At 40.1% G+C, this 14,555-nt stretch overlaps 1 protein-coding gene across 1 annotated transcript in view; it reads right to left on the reverse strand.

Annotated features, from left to right (window-relative positions):
- Positions 1–14,555, reverse strand: part of LOC121878191 (serine/threonine-protein kinase DCLK1-like) — a 245,687-nt gene that overhangs the window by 61,244 nt on the left and 169,888 nt on the right. Inside the window, exons 9-10 of the mRNA XM_042384235.1 lie at positions 6,120–6,362; positions 4,173–4,283 (exon numbers count right to left, since the gene is read on the reverse strand). Coding sequence (XP_042240169.1) covers positions 4,173–4,283; positions 6,120–6,362 — 354 coding nt within the window. The remainder of the gene's footprint in view (positions 1–4,172; positions 4,284–6,119; positions 6,363–14,555) is intronic.

The following is a 14,555-nucleotide window of genomic DNA, read 5'->3' on the forward strand; positions in this document are numbered from 1 at the left end:
TATGATGTTTATATTCAAAATGATCATCAAATTGTAAGAATTCCAGCAATGTAAATTATATTCTGGCCGGGTAATTTGTATGAATTTTATGAGCTAAAACAAATATCTTCAGTTAATAAAAAAAAAATATTCTTCACACCATGGTGCCAGGTGGTCGCCGGTCCCTCCCTCCCTCCCACCCCCCACCATCCCTTCCTCCCTACCAGATGAATGTGTGGGAATACCAGACTGTTTACCTTTTTAGTAATAGATAATAAATCAGACTAAAGTTAGGATAATATAATTGACATTGCTGGATTCCTTGTAAGACCAGGAACATTTTGAATATAAATGTCATATAATTTGCAGAAAAGATAACATATTTACTCAGAGTAAACATTATATCTAAAATTTGTATGTCTAATGCAAAATCTATGATGTTTATATTCAAAATGATCATCAAATTGTAAGAATTCCAGCAATGTAAATTATATTCTGGCCAGATAATTTGTATGAATTTTATGAGCTAAATAAAAAAATTATACTTCACCCGTGTAAAGGGGTACACCCACCGCGGAATGTGAGCATCCTGGGTTCTGGCAGGGCACCCGTAACCGTGGAAACGCGGAATGTGGGACCGCGTAAAGTGAGGGTTGACTACATATATATATATATATATATATATATATATATATATATATATATATATATATATATATATATATATATATATATATATATATATATATATATATATATATATATATATATATATATATATATATATATATATATATATATATATATATATATATATATATATATATATATATATATATATATATATATATATATATATATATATATATATATATATATACATATATATATATATATATATATACAATGTGGGTATGCTATAAATCTAGGATCCTACTACTAATATTCCTATAACGAACGGTTTTACCTATAAAATTGAGAATGCTATAACGAACGAAACTCCTACAACGATTTTTTTTTTTTTTTTACTAATTTATTTTTTTTTATTACAAGTATTAATGATATTCTTTATTTCAGGGGTTTAGACGCATATGTATGCACTTTTTTTACAATTTTATATTATATTTTTCAGTGTTAAGTGGTTGTATTTGGGGGCCTGGAACGGATTAATCCTATAACGAACGAATGCTATAACGAACAAGGTTCTAGAACCAATTAGATTCGTTATAGCATACCCCACTGTATATATACACCTTCCATAAGATTCTTCACTTCGGTTAACGAGCAAACCCTCGGTTAACGAATTCCTTACAAATTTTTCCCAACATGTTTTCGCCTGCATTTGGCTGCCCACCAGCTGTAGTATTAGTCCGCCAATACAGTAATCAGTTCTAAGGCTTAAATTCCTTACCAATTTAGTAAATATCAAGAAGGTTGTACAATTCAATAATTTTAAAAGTTTTATATTAAATTTTTTAGTCATTTTAACAATTATTGAACATAATTGAAGTACAGGAAGCTAGATTTTTGCGTGCCAAACAGCCACTCAACACACCAAGCTTGGCGCCAGTTTGTTTACCAATTCAGAGGAAGGAACATCTTGTTTGAGACTCTTCAACATAAATGCTTTTTTTCTGTGTTTCCAGTCAAATTATTGGTCATTTTGAAATATATTTTACATGATAATATATAGCACAGTGCAGTGTTGATTTAAAGAAAATAATCTTGAATTACATCAAGTGAACTAAAATTTTATGGGTGAAATGGTGGCATGGGATGACTTCTCTTCCACCCCAATGCCTTTTCTTCTCCCTTCTCCTCATTATTATTATTATTATTACCTGTATTATTATAATTATTATTACTATTACATTTTCACCCCCCAGGCCCCGATGTGGGTCAGTGACATGTGCCCGGGTGGGCTAATACCATAAAAAATAAAATAAAATAAAATAAAAATAAATAAATAAATAAATAAATAAATAAATAAATAAAAAATTGCTCCCCCAACAAATTTCGGTTTTCAGAGCTTTTCGGTTTTCGGAATTTCGGATAAAGGGTTGTCAACCTGTAATGTAATCATAAAGATTATTACTACTAATGATGAAGATAATGATAATAATGAAGTATTCTGTACAACAAGTGTGACGATGTCCAGCAAGCAGCTTCCAGCGCATCGCTTTCTCAGTTCACACCAGCACTAATTTTTCTCTGTGCTCTCATTTGCATTGTGTGTTTATCATGTACCTTTTTAGTGTTAAACGCTGTTTTCCCCATTGAGCATGTCTGGAAAATGTCCATCTGCCTCCTCTGGGGTGCCTAAAGCTAAAAAGGCACGAAAAACAATCACAATGGAAGTGAAATTAAATGTTATCACCCGCCTTCAGAGAGGAGAGAGTTTTTTTTTACGGGAATTAGTCCACCCGGGCACAGGTCAAACAACCCACAATGGAGCCTGGGGGGTGAAAAAATAAGAACAGAAAGAAATTGAATATAGAGAAGAAAAAGGTTATACTGTGTTAATCTCCACCACGAAGATGCCGGAAAACCAGCTTTTTAAAGTGAGACAGATTACATAAGTGTGGAAACACAGGAGAAGGCAGAGCATTCCACAGTTTGGCTGTGTGAGGAAAGAAGGAGGCACTATAACGGGTTATTCTCGTGGTATTCTCGTGAGACCGACATCCACAGAGAAACGGTGGGCACCGCTGGCAAGACGTGTGTTACGAGACCACGGCCTTGCTGGCGGTACACAGGATGCCAAAACCACCGAACAATGCCCGTTAAAGTACCTGTAAAAGAGAGAGTGAAGCAACATTGCGGCGAAGAGAAAGGGAAGAGAGATTGACGACTAAGGGAGGAGAGTTAATAAGACGAAATGCCTTTGATTTCACCCTATCTAATAGTTGGACAGAAGAAGAGCCACCCCAGATATGAGAGCAGTATTCCAAGTTAGGACAAATGAATCCGTTATATACTTGGAGCAACTGCTCAGAAGTGAAGTAGCTACGGCATCTGTACAGCATTCCCAACTTTCTTTAGGCAGCTTTAGCTATATTAAGGATGTGTGATTTCCAGGATAAATTGGAGGAAATGGTGAGGCCTAACATATTTATTTCAGAATTTGGCAGGATGATAGCGTCCTGAAATGTAATTGGTGGGAGATCGTCTAATATAGAAAGTGTAATTGGTAAATATTGAGTTTTATTACTATTAAATTTAGCCAAGTTTGTACCTCCCCATTCAGAGATGCTGCAAAGATCCACATTGATAGAAGTAATGATATCAGCTCTAGAAACAGATTTAGTTTGAGAGTTAGGAGGAAGGGGAAAATGTGAAGAAGAATGAAGAGTAGAATCATAAGTGTAAGAATGGATAGAATTAGTTGTAGTGTAAAATAAATCATTGACAAAAAGAAGGAAAAGAGTAGGTTGGCCGTGTGCTTGGTTTAAGTGAGAGCACTGTTCATACCCTGTGTGGTATATGATGGTTCCCCTCACCTGTACCATTTACATGTATTCTTATTGGAAAATTATGTTTAATTTACACATTTTTTAATTAAACAGTGGTTTTCAAGAACGTAACCCCTGCAAAAAACGAGAGGTGGGTGTAGTTTGAATATGTGAGGTTAAATTTCCTTATGAATCAATCAATCAGAGCACTGTCCTCATATCTGAGGGTTGGCAACCACATTCCTCCACTCTAAATATCCTCAAGCTGTTTTTACCAATTCTCCAAGGTTTTGTATCTCTCTGGGGACCTAGTTTTTAATTTAATTCACCCAATCCAGTTTCTGACTTCCCTAGGCCCTCTACCCTCAACTTTGCCTATTAATATTTCTGTTATTATCCCCTCATTCCTAATCATATGATCAAAGTATCACATTTTTCTTTTTCTGTATATTTCGAGTAATTTTCCTGAAATATTAAATCTTTAAAAATAATTGTGGCTTTCATAAACATTAGAAATGAAGATTCCTTTTAAAACTGCTTAGAATATACTTAAAATTTCCAAGGGACATCAAGTCAACTTTGCAGGAACATCAGTATATGCACAAAAAAAGAAAAAAAGGATCACAAACATTACAATTTTAAAATCAAACTTGACTTAGGAAACATAATACGATAAGAGTAACAACGAAACATGGACATGCTATTCAGGTGGAAATTATATCAACATATAATAAGACTTACAGCCATAAGAGTTATTCCTGCAGCTTTGTGCTGGGGGCCGTTTGTGTCAAAGTGAAGATCCAGTTTATGGGATACTCGAAGGTGGAGGTTTCTGTCTAAAGCCTCATCATCCTGGTGGAAGAAGTGGTTATTAGAGAATAAGATAATGTAGCATTACTGAGTAATGGAGGGAATAATACTGCAATGAGTAATTTTCGTTAACACTTAGGCCCCGGGTGACGTTCCAGAACGTCCGACTAGTGCGCCCCGGGTGACGTTCCAGAACGTCTTTCATAATATCTTTCATAAGGGCTCGAATGAATTTCGAACTGAACAATCCACACGCAGGGCTACCAATGTGAGCTATGCCTCATGGGCCTTCATCAAAAACCTTGTTCGTGGTGTCATTTTGTTTCGTACAACTGAAAATTGTAATTTACAAATTATATAATACTGTACAATAGTTCATTTGATTTAATGTGTTTAGAGGAAATAATTATGGTAAGTTCGGTTGAATTTTTACAATACTGTACAGTAGAACAGAGAAAGGTTCCAAGAGAGGTCACTTTAAACTGAATTAGCACTAAATCGAAATGTTGTTTCAATGGAATAATTTAGTTTGGTATTTGAGAGAAACACAAAATACTAAAAAAGGCTGAGAGTTTACCCAGATGCACCTCAGCCCATCTCCTAGAATAACCAAAACATTGTTTTTTGCAGTATTATGTTAAAACAAACACTCATAAATCAACACAGCTAAAATTAAGGGATGTGAAATGGTCTGTTTACTGTCTGGGAAGATGAGGGGGAGGGAGGGAGGGAGGTGAGGTGATAAGTTTGACAGTTGATGCCAAGGTCTAGTGCTTATTTATTTATCAGTCCTTAAGAGTGACAAGTTTATCTCTTATAAAATGTCACTGACCTGACATGGGAGAATATAATTAACATTGCTGGAATTCTTATAAGATAGCGATTAATTTGAATATAAACATGTTATAGCTCGCATTAGACATAAAAATTTTAGTTCTAATTTAAGAATTTTATGACAAAGAGCAAAAATTTTTATCTCTTGTGCAAAATATATGACGTTTATATTCAAATTATTCGCTGTCTTGCAAGGATTCCAGCAATACAAATTATATTTTCCTAACTTTAGTCTGTGACATTATATAAGATAAAATCTTTAAGCCTAAAACACCAAATCCTGGCTGGGAAGATGGGAGGGAGGTGACAGTGACACGTTTGACAGTTGGTGCTGAAGGTCTAGTGAAGTATTTATTTGTTTATTTATGTCCTTTAGCTTGAGTTTATGTATTTTGCTTATAAAATGTCACAGAAGTGACCAGGGAGAATATAAATTACATTGCTGGAATTCTTAAAATAGTGATTAATTTGAATGTAAACATGCTATAGTTTACACTAGACAAAAATTTTAGTAATCATTTAGTACATTATTTTGAGTACTGTACATGTACAGTACAGCTTTGCCCTTAGGACAGTGTAGCGTGCCCAGAGAAACATTAGACGCAAACTTTTAAATATGATGCGCCAGATTGACTCGCGCAAAATAGGAAAGATTCGCTTTAAATTAAAACATTGTCCTTAATTGTGGGTGTCGCTTTAAATCAATATGTAATCTTAAATTGAATCGCTTTAAATCGACATTCTACTGTACAGTGCCATACAAAATGTGCATTCTAAATGGTTGAGAATGGGTGAGAAGGATCTCCTCCCATTAACAGATACCTCCCAAAAAGCAGACAGGGCTTGCACGAATTAGGCCATTATTGGGAGGGTTTACCGTACTAGTTACTTATTTCTTCATTACTGGAACTTTATGACTAGCAGGGGAGTGCAATCCAACATTGACTTTTAATTTCTAAAAATAAAAAATAAAAATCAATTCCATGCATGTGGTGAACAACATTCTGAAGTTATTGTACTCTAAACAAAATAGTAGTGACTTACCGAGACCCAAGGATGATCGAGGACCTCTTGTGCACTGAAACGCTTTTCTTGATCCACTTGAATCATGTGAACAATCAATTCACGGGCAGAATCAGATATATCATCCCAGTAAGGACTATGAAATTCATAATGCCCACGTAATATTTGATCAAAGAGTTCTTCTTGGTTGTTTGTAGCCGAGACAAATGGTGGAAATCCACACAGAAGAATGTATGTGATGACACCAGTTGCCCAAATGTCAACCTGTTAAGAATATACTTATAGTAAAAAGAGGTATACAAATCATCTTATTGCAGATAAACTCCAGACAATTCAAGAATAATGATTGTGGAAGGAAATGCAGAAAAATAATTTAATCATAATGTCTCCTAAAAATATTATGAACTGAACCTGAAATGACATATCATAACTGGGGATGAGTAAACGGTCCTGTAATACACTAACTGGGTCTGTAGCTGCATTCCCAATGTGTTTAACTATAGCCAAGAAAAAAGTTCCTGAAAAAAAATGGATTAACCTGGCAAACCATTCTCCATTTTCACTTGATAATAAAAATTGGGACTACAGTAAAAAAATCCATAAATCGAAATAATAGGGGCTCTAACTCATGAATTTTGAGATTTCATAAAATACTATGAAGGATGCCTTCTCCCGAGGGAAGGAAATAACGAAACAAAGGTACTTTTCCGTTATCTGCCACAACCAAATTTCAGGTGCTTGGTCCAGGGTTATCAGACAAAATGGCTCAAACACTGGGCAATGATGGAAAAAAAGTGGGAAAAATCTTGAATGGTAGACCGTAGATGTAAACTCTACAACTGATCAACGTGAACTGACCGTGACCGACACACATGATACATACAGTACTTGTCTACACTGAGACAGGCAGTCGGCAGACATATCCCATGGTATTACAAACTGTCTTTCTTAAGCCAATATTTTTACCAAATACAGTACAGGTTGTACCTCTCTAGTCCGGCAACCTTGGGACCTGACCGGTGCTGGACCATGGAAATTCACCCTTTTCCTGAATAGATAGTGACTTGTGCTTATGCCTGGAAGCACTAGCACCACTTTCTCTTCGTCATGGTCTCTTTGAAGACATATTGAAGGGTTAAATGTCGTATAGTAGCTTCTCAAATTTCGCGAGTTTTTAATTCTTAACGTATTTTATTGGAACACAAAAAAATAAATAAATAAAAATTTTGACGGCGGAAACTTGAATTTCGACGTGTTTGAACGGCCTGCCAACGTGCAGACGACGTGCATAATCTTGTAAACAGCGTCATTTCTCTTATGTACAAAAGATTCATTATTGTTTATTACTGAATGTCTTTTTTATTGAATTAATGTTTATGTGTGCAAAATGAGCAATACAATTCATTAATAATACGTAGAATATTAAAACACACGGGGAAATGACACAGCATTGTTTTCGTTGATTACAAAACCAGTGACTGACTGGTTCTACATATAAAACTGAAGAAAATAAGACCTTGGTTGTAGCTGTAGTAAAATGAATATGGTTGTTTTAAGTAGTGTTATTTAATGTTAATAAATGGAACAATAGAAGTAGCTAACGACAATGGTGAAGAAAAAGAGAGATCGCATATGTAAGTGCGCATGCGCACACGTGAAAACATATCGTCATTACTTTACATAAGAATATGAAAGCAACACTTATTTACTGTTCATATATATTTTAATTAATGTTTCTGAATTTGTTTTTATTGAATTAATGTACGTGTGTGCAAAATTAACAATACAATTTATTAATAATACGTGGAATATTAGAGGAGACGAGACGGCTGCCGGCATTGTTTATGTTAAAGCTTACGAAACCAGTGACTGATTGGTTCTACATATAAAACTGAAGAAAATAAGACCCTGAGTTTAGCTGTAATAAAATTAATGTAAAAAATGAATATGGTTGCTTGAAGTACCTGTAATGTTATTTAATGTTAATAAATGGAACAATATAAGTAGCTAACCATTAATGGTAAAAAAAAAGTGAGACTGCTCGTATGTAAGTGCGCACATGTGAAAATATATCGTCATTACTCTACATAAGAATATGAAAGCAACACTTATTTACTGCTCATATATATTGAAGGGTTAAATGTTGTACTCTGTATAGACAAGCAGAGAGAGAGAGAGAGCAGCCGAACTGCCGGATGTAAACAAACCTTAATTTCCCGCGGCTTTTTTTTTTTTTTTTTTAAGGGGATTAGCCCACCCGGGCATAGGTCACTGACCCACATTGGGGCCTGAGGGGCAAAAATTTAATACTCCTGTAATAATAATAATAATTCAGATAAGTAAAAAAAAAAAAAAAAAAGCTGCCTATCTACCTATTGGACAAACTAAAATCGTTCCGGACCACGGGAGTTTCCGGACCACAGAATGCCGGACTAGAGAGGTACAACCTGTATAACAAAAATTTTAATATATATTTTGTAATATAGTACAGTACATCATGCCCTTAAAATTCGCGGGGGTTTGGGTCTCAAAATGGCAGCGAATAGCCAAATCCGTGAATATCATCTGTTGACCAGGGGAAGAGTGGTGTTACATTTTTACTCATGTGCAAAGAAATGTATATTCCCTTATGTGTTTGCCCTTAGGACAATTATTTCTTTTAACTGCATATATATATATATATATATATATATATATATATATATATATATATATATATATATATATATATATATATATATATATATATATATATATATATATATATATATATATATATATATATATATATATATATATATATATATATATATGCACACATACACACACACATATATATAAATAATAATGGGAAAATCCTCTTACAAATAATCATAAACAAGACAACAAATGCATTGAAATGTAGAAAAAATGTGAGTCTACCCACAAGTGAACTCTGTGCTTTGTTATTAAAGTTGAATTGGTTGGGTTGCCATACGGCAATTTTTTCATTGTAAAAATTACTGTCTCTAGAACGATTGGCTCCCTGTCCCAACTGCGTAAATACTGGCAACTTTAAAACTACCCGCAGACATTCTTGGGTGCATCCGAGGTGTCATTCGCGAATTAAAAATCCCTGAATTGTCAGAGCACGCTGTATTTCAAAATGTCTCGGTGAGTATTTCGAAATTTTACCAAATATTAAAAAATTTTAATACATTTCGTAACAGCAAAATAATACGAATTATAAGTGTTTTCAAATTTGAGGGATATGAATTTTTTATTTATTTATTTATTTTTTTTTTTTTTGTACAGTACACACTTGCCATTTGCGGGTTTTCGATTCGCGATTTCAACGATTCGCAGTAAACAGATGGTGGCTATGGAGGCTGTCTTGCGAGCCTCTTTCCACAGCGCAACGAGTCACCCCATGCGCCCGCAGCGTCTCCTCTCCCTCTGTTCGCGCTCAACCACTGCCTGTGACACAGCATCTTGTGTTGTACTCTCAAAACTTTAGTGTTTCTGTGTGAAATGGACCCTAAAAGACTGCCTAGTGTCAGTGCTAGTGATGCTAGTGGAGTGAAATGTAAAAGGCAGAAGTCAGTGATGACCCTGACAAAGAAAGTTGAATTTTTAGATAAGTTCAAGGAGGGGATGAGTGCTGCCGAGGTTAGCCAGTTGTTTGGTATAGGTATACTGTACAGTAGTGTGTGTGTGTGTGTGTGTGTGTGTGTGTGTGTGTGTGTGCATGTGCGCACAGAGTGATGTAATGTATCAAGTGTGGCAGCATTATGTCAGTGTTAATGTGCAATCACTGCTTGTTTCCTCTCGCTTTCAGCTACAGCCGCTGGCTAGCCCTCGTGGAGAACAGGGAAGCAACTTGCATAAGTCTTCCCCTGCCAGTACACAGCCTCTTCACCATCATGACTCCTGCTGTGCCTCCTCATGGCAACACACAGTAACTGGGTGCCTCGTGGGCCCAAGCTAGACCAGCAGGGGATCTCGGAGTAGCAGTGGGCCCCAGAGGGACGGTGCATAGGCCCACTGGCAAGTGGACACATCCTGGAGGCTACGAACCACTGCCCCGCTGCCTTGCAAATTAACCTTGGTAGTTATAAGGATACAGGACTGAACCCTGAATGAAAAATATGCGGTGAAGCCACAAATCAGGCAGACATGCTTACAGAGCTCCAACAAGACCCCAACGGCAGTATAGGTGACCACCATGGGAACCCAACGACTACACAGGTGAAGAAAGGCAATTCATGATGGACGGGCTAAAACATAACCCAACAAACTGGGCTATTGGCAATCCATTACAACTCTCCCTGTCCCCAGTCATTGCAACACTTGCACCACTGGATCATGAAAAGAGAAAGCCAAGATGTGTTGTTGTAGCCTGCGCTCCTACATCACCACATAAATCAACACACGTGCAGCCATCATCCAGCTCATCGTACTTCGGTCTTTCTACAAAGATGCGCAACGAGAAGGTGATGAAGAAGCGTAAAAGAGAGCCATAATTGAGATGGTAGCAAGGCTCCTGCTCTACCTCCTCATGGCAATACACGGTAACTGGGTGCCTCGTGGGCCCAGGCTAGACCAGCAAGGGATCTCGGAGTAGCAGTATGCCCAGAGGGATGGCACATAGGCCCACTGGCATGTGGACACGTTCTGGTGCCTACCAGCCATTACCCGGCTGCCTTACGGATTAACCTTGGTTGGTATAAGGCCACGGGAGTAAACCCCGAATAAAAATTCTGTGGTGGACCCCCGCATCAGACAGATATGCTTACAGAGCTCCAACAAGCCTCCAACGGCGGTATAGGCGGAAGAGGTGACCACCGTGGAAACCGAACGACTACACTGGAGGACGAAAACAATGCCTAATGGACAGGCTACTAAGGCGAAACCCAACAAACTGGGCTATCGGCAGTCCATTGCAACTGTCCCTCACCCCAGTCGTTGCAACACTTGCACCACTAGATCAGGAAAAGGGAGAGCCAAGATGTGTGGTTGCAGCCTGCACTCCTGCCTCACCACATATATCAACTCAGGCACAGCCATCACCCAGTCCACCATACCTGTCATCATCATCAAAACACTTATACCCCCAAAAGTACAATGGCGACGGAGACAGGCAGAGATGACTGCCGGGAGTCTCTAATCATAACTGTAGTTATATGAGACGAATATGGCTGTAATATGTAACTCTGTACTATTTACCATTATTGATTCAGGTCTCTGTATTATATGTTTTATAATCATACTCCCTTTTGTCACCAAGTGTTAGTTCAGGCTTTGGGCACATGCGCGCTGTACGCACATGCGCAGATAGAGATACCCAGAGAGATTCCAAGACAGGACGCTGTTTACCCCTGTCTTAACTCCTTTTTGTGTTTGTACCAGAAATAGAACTTACGGACTTGACATCAGTGTGTTTCCTTTACCCCTGAGTGTAAGGACCACCTGAGTATCACACACGGCACAGTGTTTAGCTGGGACATCACATTATTCAGAATGGGAGTGGACACAGAATCTCTCTCGGAGCCGCCATCTTGTCAACTTCTCTTGTCGAGTGGATCTCGGCTCGTACCTCAACACGATATTCCTGGATTTACAGTGCAGTGTTGTGAAGTGCTTTTTCAGTGTTGTGTGTGCCCTTTAGTGCCTTTAAAGTGTTTCCCCGTGTTCCTGCACTTTTTACAAAAGAGGGGAGCCTTTTTAAGACCTATGGGAGAGCTCAAGTTTTGACATCCACCCCCGTTCATGTCTCGACCGGCACTGGGTGTCTGAGCCAGCCAGCCCGCTTGCCAGCCCGCCCCGAGTACACGCACGCACGAACGAACGCACACACACACACACACACAGACGCTCGCAGATATCTTCCATTTAAAGACGATTGCTCTTCTGCTCACTTATTAATTACAGTAATTGTGAGAGAAATAAACCAGGCCATATGGAAGATCAGGAATTTATTGGGTTTTCTTCAGATACCCAACAAGCCTTACTTCAGACGGATGTCGGTGCAGTAAGTGGACTCCAAGTGGATCGGGAAGTGGATCAAGCGGCCCCACCCACCCTTAGCCCCCACTACACACGTCCGCAATCTGCCACAGGTGTCGACTTCCTTCATTTAATTAAGTTTTTGGAAGAAAACCGACGACAAGACGACATCAGGAGGCGACAGGAAGACGATGAACGAAGGCGTGAAGAGAATCACAGACGTCAACAAGAAAATGCCAGGTTCAGTGCCATTATCGAGTTGTTGGCACCTGTTAACCTTCAAGCAGCTACTACACCTGCCTCTTCGTCCACAGGTGCACCTGCAGGGTCCTCTTCAACTTCTTTGCTCCCCCCACAGAAAGCACTCGCTCAGAGTCCACCGCCACTCCAAGCTGATGCCTCGTTCCAGGTATTCCGTGAATGGCGTCGGAGGTGGGACGATTATTCGATGATGGTCGATTTATCAAGGTTGCCTAGGGAGAAACAGCTGATCCAGATGAGGATGTGTCTCACCCTAGAGACGCAACGTATCCTGGAGCACACCCTGCAAATTCCCCACGGCACAGACAAGAGTGTGAAGGACGTCTTGGATGCTTTACAGACGCATATCAAGGGTCTCCGCAACGAAGCTCTCCGTAGGAGAGAACTTCTCAGTTGTAAGCAGCTGGAGGGTGAGTCGTTTGCCGATTTTTACGTACGACTCAGACGCATCGCTGAGGAGGTTGACGTTTGTCCTGGGAACTCGTCGACTTGTGAGGAAACACAGCTGAAGATGATTATCCTCATGGGCGTGCGGGACGAAGAGCTAATTCAGAAGCTTATCTCCCTCGACACTGCCTCTTCTCTACAGGATGTTGTCACCACCTGCCGCTCTTACGAAGCCACCAGAAGTGCGACTTCTGCCATTCGTGCTCCATCTAACCAGCTGTGTGCCATCTCCGCATATAAGAAGAACAAAGGACGTGACCGGACTTCAGCTTCACATCCGACTTCAGCTTCACATCCGACTTCAGCTTCACATCCGACTTCAGCTTCGCATCAATCTTCAGCATCACTTCAGACTTCGACGCCAGGTCATTCCTGCCAGTATTGTGCTCGTCGGCATGGTTCTGAATGCCCTGCCGCTGACAGCACCTGCAATAACTGTGGCCGTCGTGGTCATTGGGCTAGGACACTGAAGTGCCCTGCCAACAACGTTCAGTGCCGCTCCTGTAGCCGCATTGGACACTATGACAAATGCTGTCAGTCAAAGAAGAAGAATGATACTACTTGCAAGTCTCAGGCGGCGAAGAACAAGCGCTGTCGTCGCATGGGATCCTCTTCTTCCCCTGTCAGCAAGACACCTCAGCCCATCTGTGTTCACCTGTCATACGGCGACGTTACATCCCGTATCCAGATGCTTCCTGACACAGGTGCGGACGTCACAGTCATCGGCACAAGACACCTCGACATTCTGCGGATCCCTAGGAGCAGCTTGCAACCACCGTCAACTTCTACAACGCTCACCGCAGACGGTTCTACAATGGCACCTGCTCTGGGTACATTTCAGGCTACCCTCACCCTAGGTAAGCAGTCATGTTCTGCCAGGATTCAGGTCCACAAAGGTGTTCAGATGCCACTACTGTCTTATGGCCACTGTCAAGAGTTGGCCATAATATCTTCAGACTTCCCTAAGCCAATTCTGGAAATAAAACATGTCAACAGGTGCAAGGAGCTGCCCCTCCCACCCAATACGTCACCTTCTGCAGCCAGGGAGTTCTTCCTACTGCAATTCAAGGACGTGCTGGTTTCCAAGGAGGACCTCAAGACGGCTCCACTCAAGCCAATGGCTGGCTCCCCCATGAGAATACACCTGAAGGATGACGCAGTACCTTTCGCCATCCACACACCGAGACAGATACCCTTCGCTTTCCAGAGCCAAGTTAAGAAGGAACTCGACTCTATGGTAGCCCAGGGGATCATTAAGCCTGCTGGTGACGACCCCTCGGATTGGTGTCACCCCATGGTAGCAGTCGCCAAGAACATTACTGGAGTTCGTATCACCGTCGACCTCACCAAGCTGAATAGCCAAGTTTCCCGCCCGACCCACCCTTCACCGACACCCTTCGCCGCTATACGCAGTGTGGACCCGAAGGCAAGGTACTTTACTACAGCAGATGCCTTATGTGGGTACTGGCAGATGGAACTTGCGGAAGAAGATCAGCACCTCACGACGTTCATCACACTGTACGGCCGATTTCAGCACTGCAGAGGACCTATGGGTTTCGCGGCTACTGGCGATGCTTTCTGCCTCCGTGGTGCCATGGCCCTTCAGGGTGTGGCAAACTGTGTCAAGGTCATCGACGACGTGCTCCTATATGACGAGGATTACTCCACGCATCTTGAGCGTATTCACCAGATGCTCATCAGGTGCCGCAAGTACGGGATCACCCTCAACAAGGATAAGTTTGTGGTCGCCGCACCTAGTGTGAA

The sequence above is a fragment of the Homarus americanus genome, unplaced genomic scaffold (genome assembly GCF_018991925.1).
Source record: "Homarus americanus isolate GMGI-L3 unplaced genomic scaffold, GMGI_Hamer_2.0 scaffold45562, whole genome shotgun sequence".
Classification (NCBI taxonomy): domain Eukaryota; kingdom Metazoa; phylum Arthropoda; class Malacostraca; order Decapoda; family Nephropidae; genus Homarus; species Homarus americanus.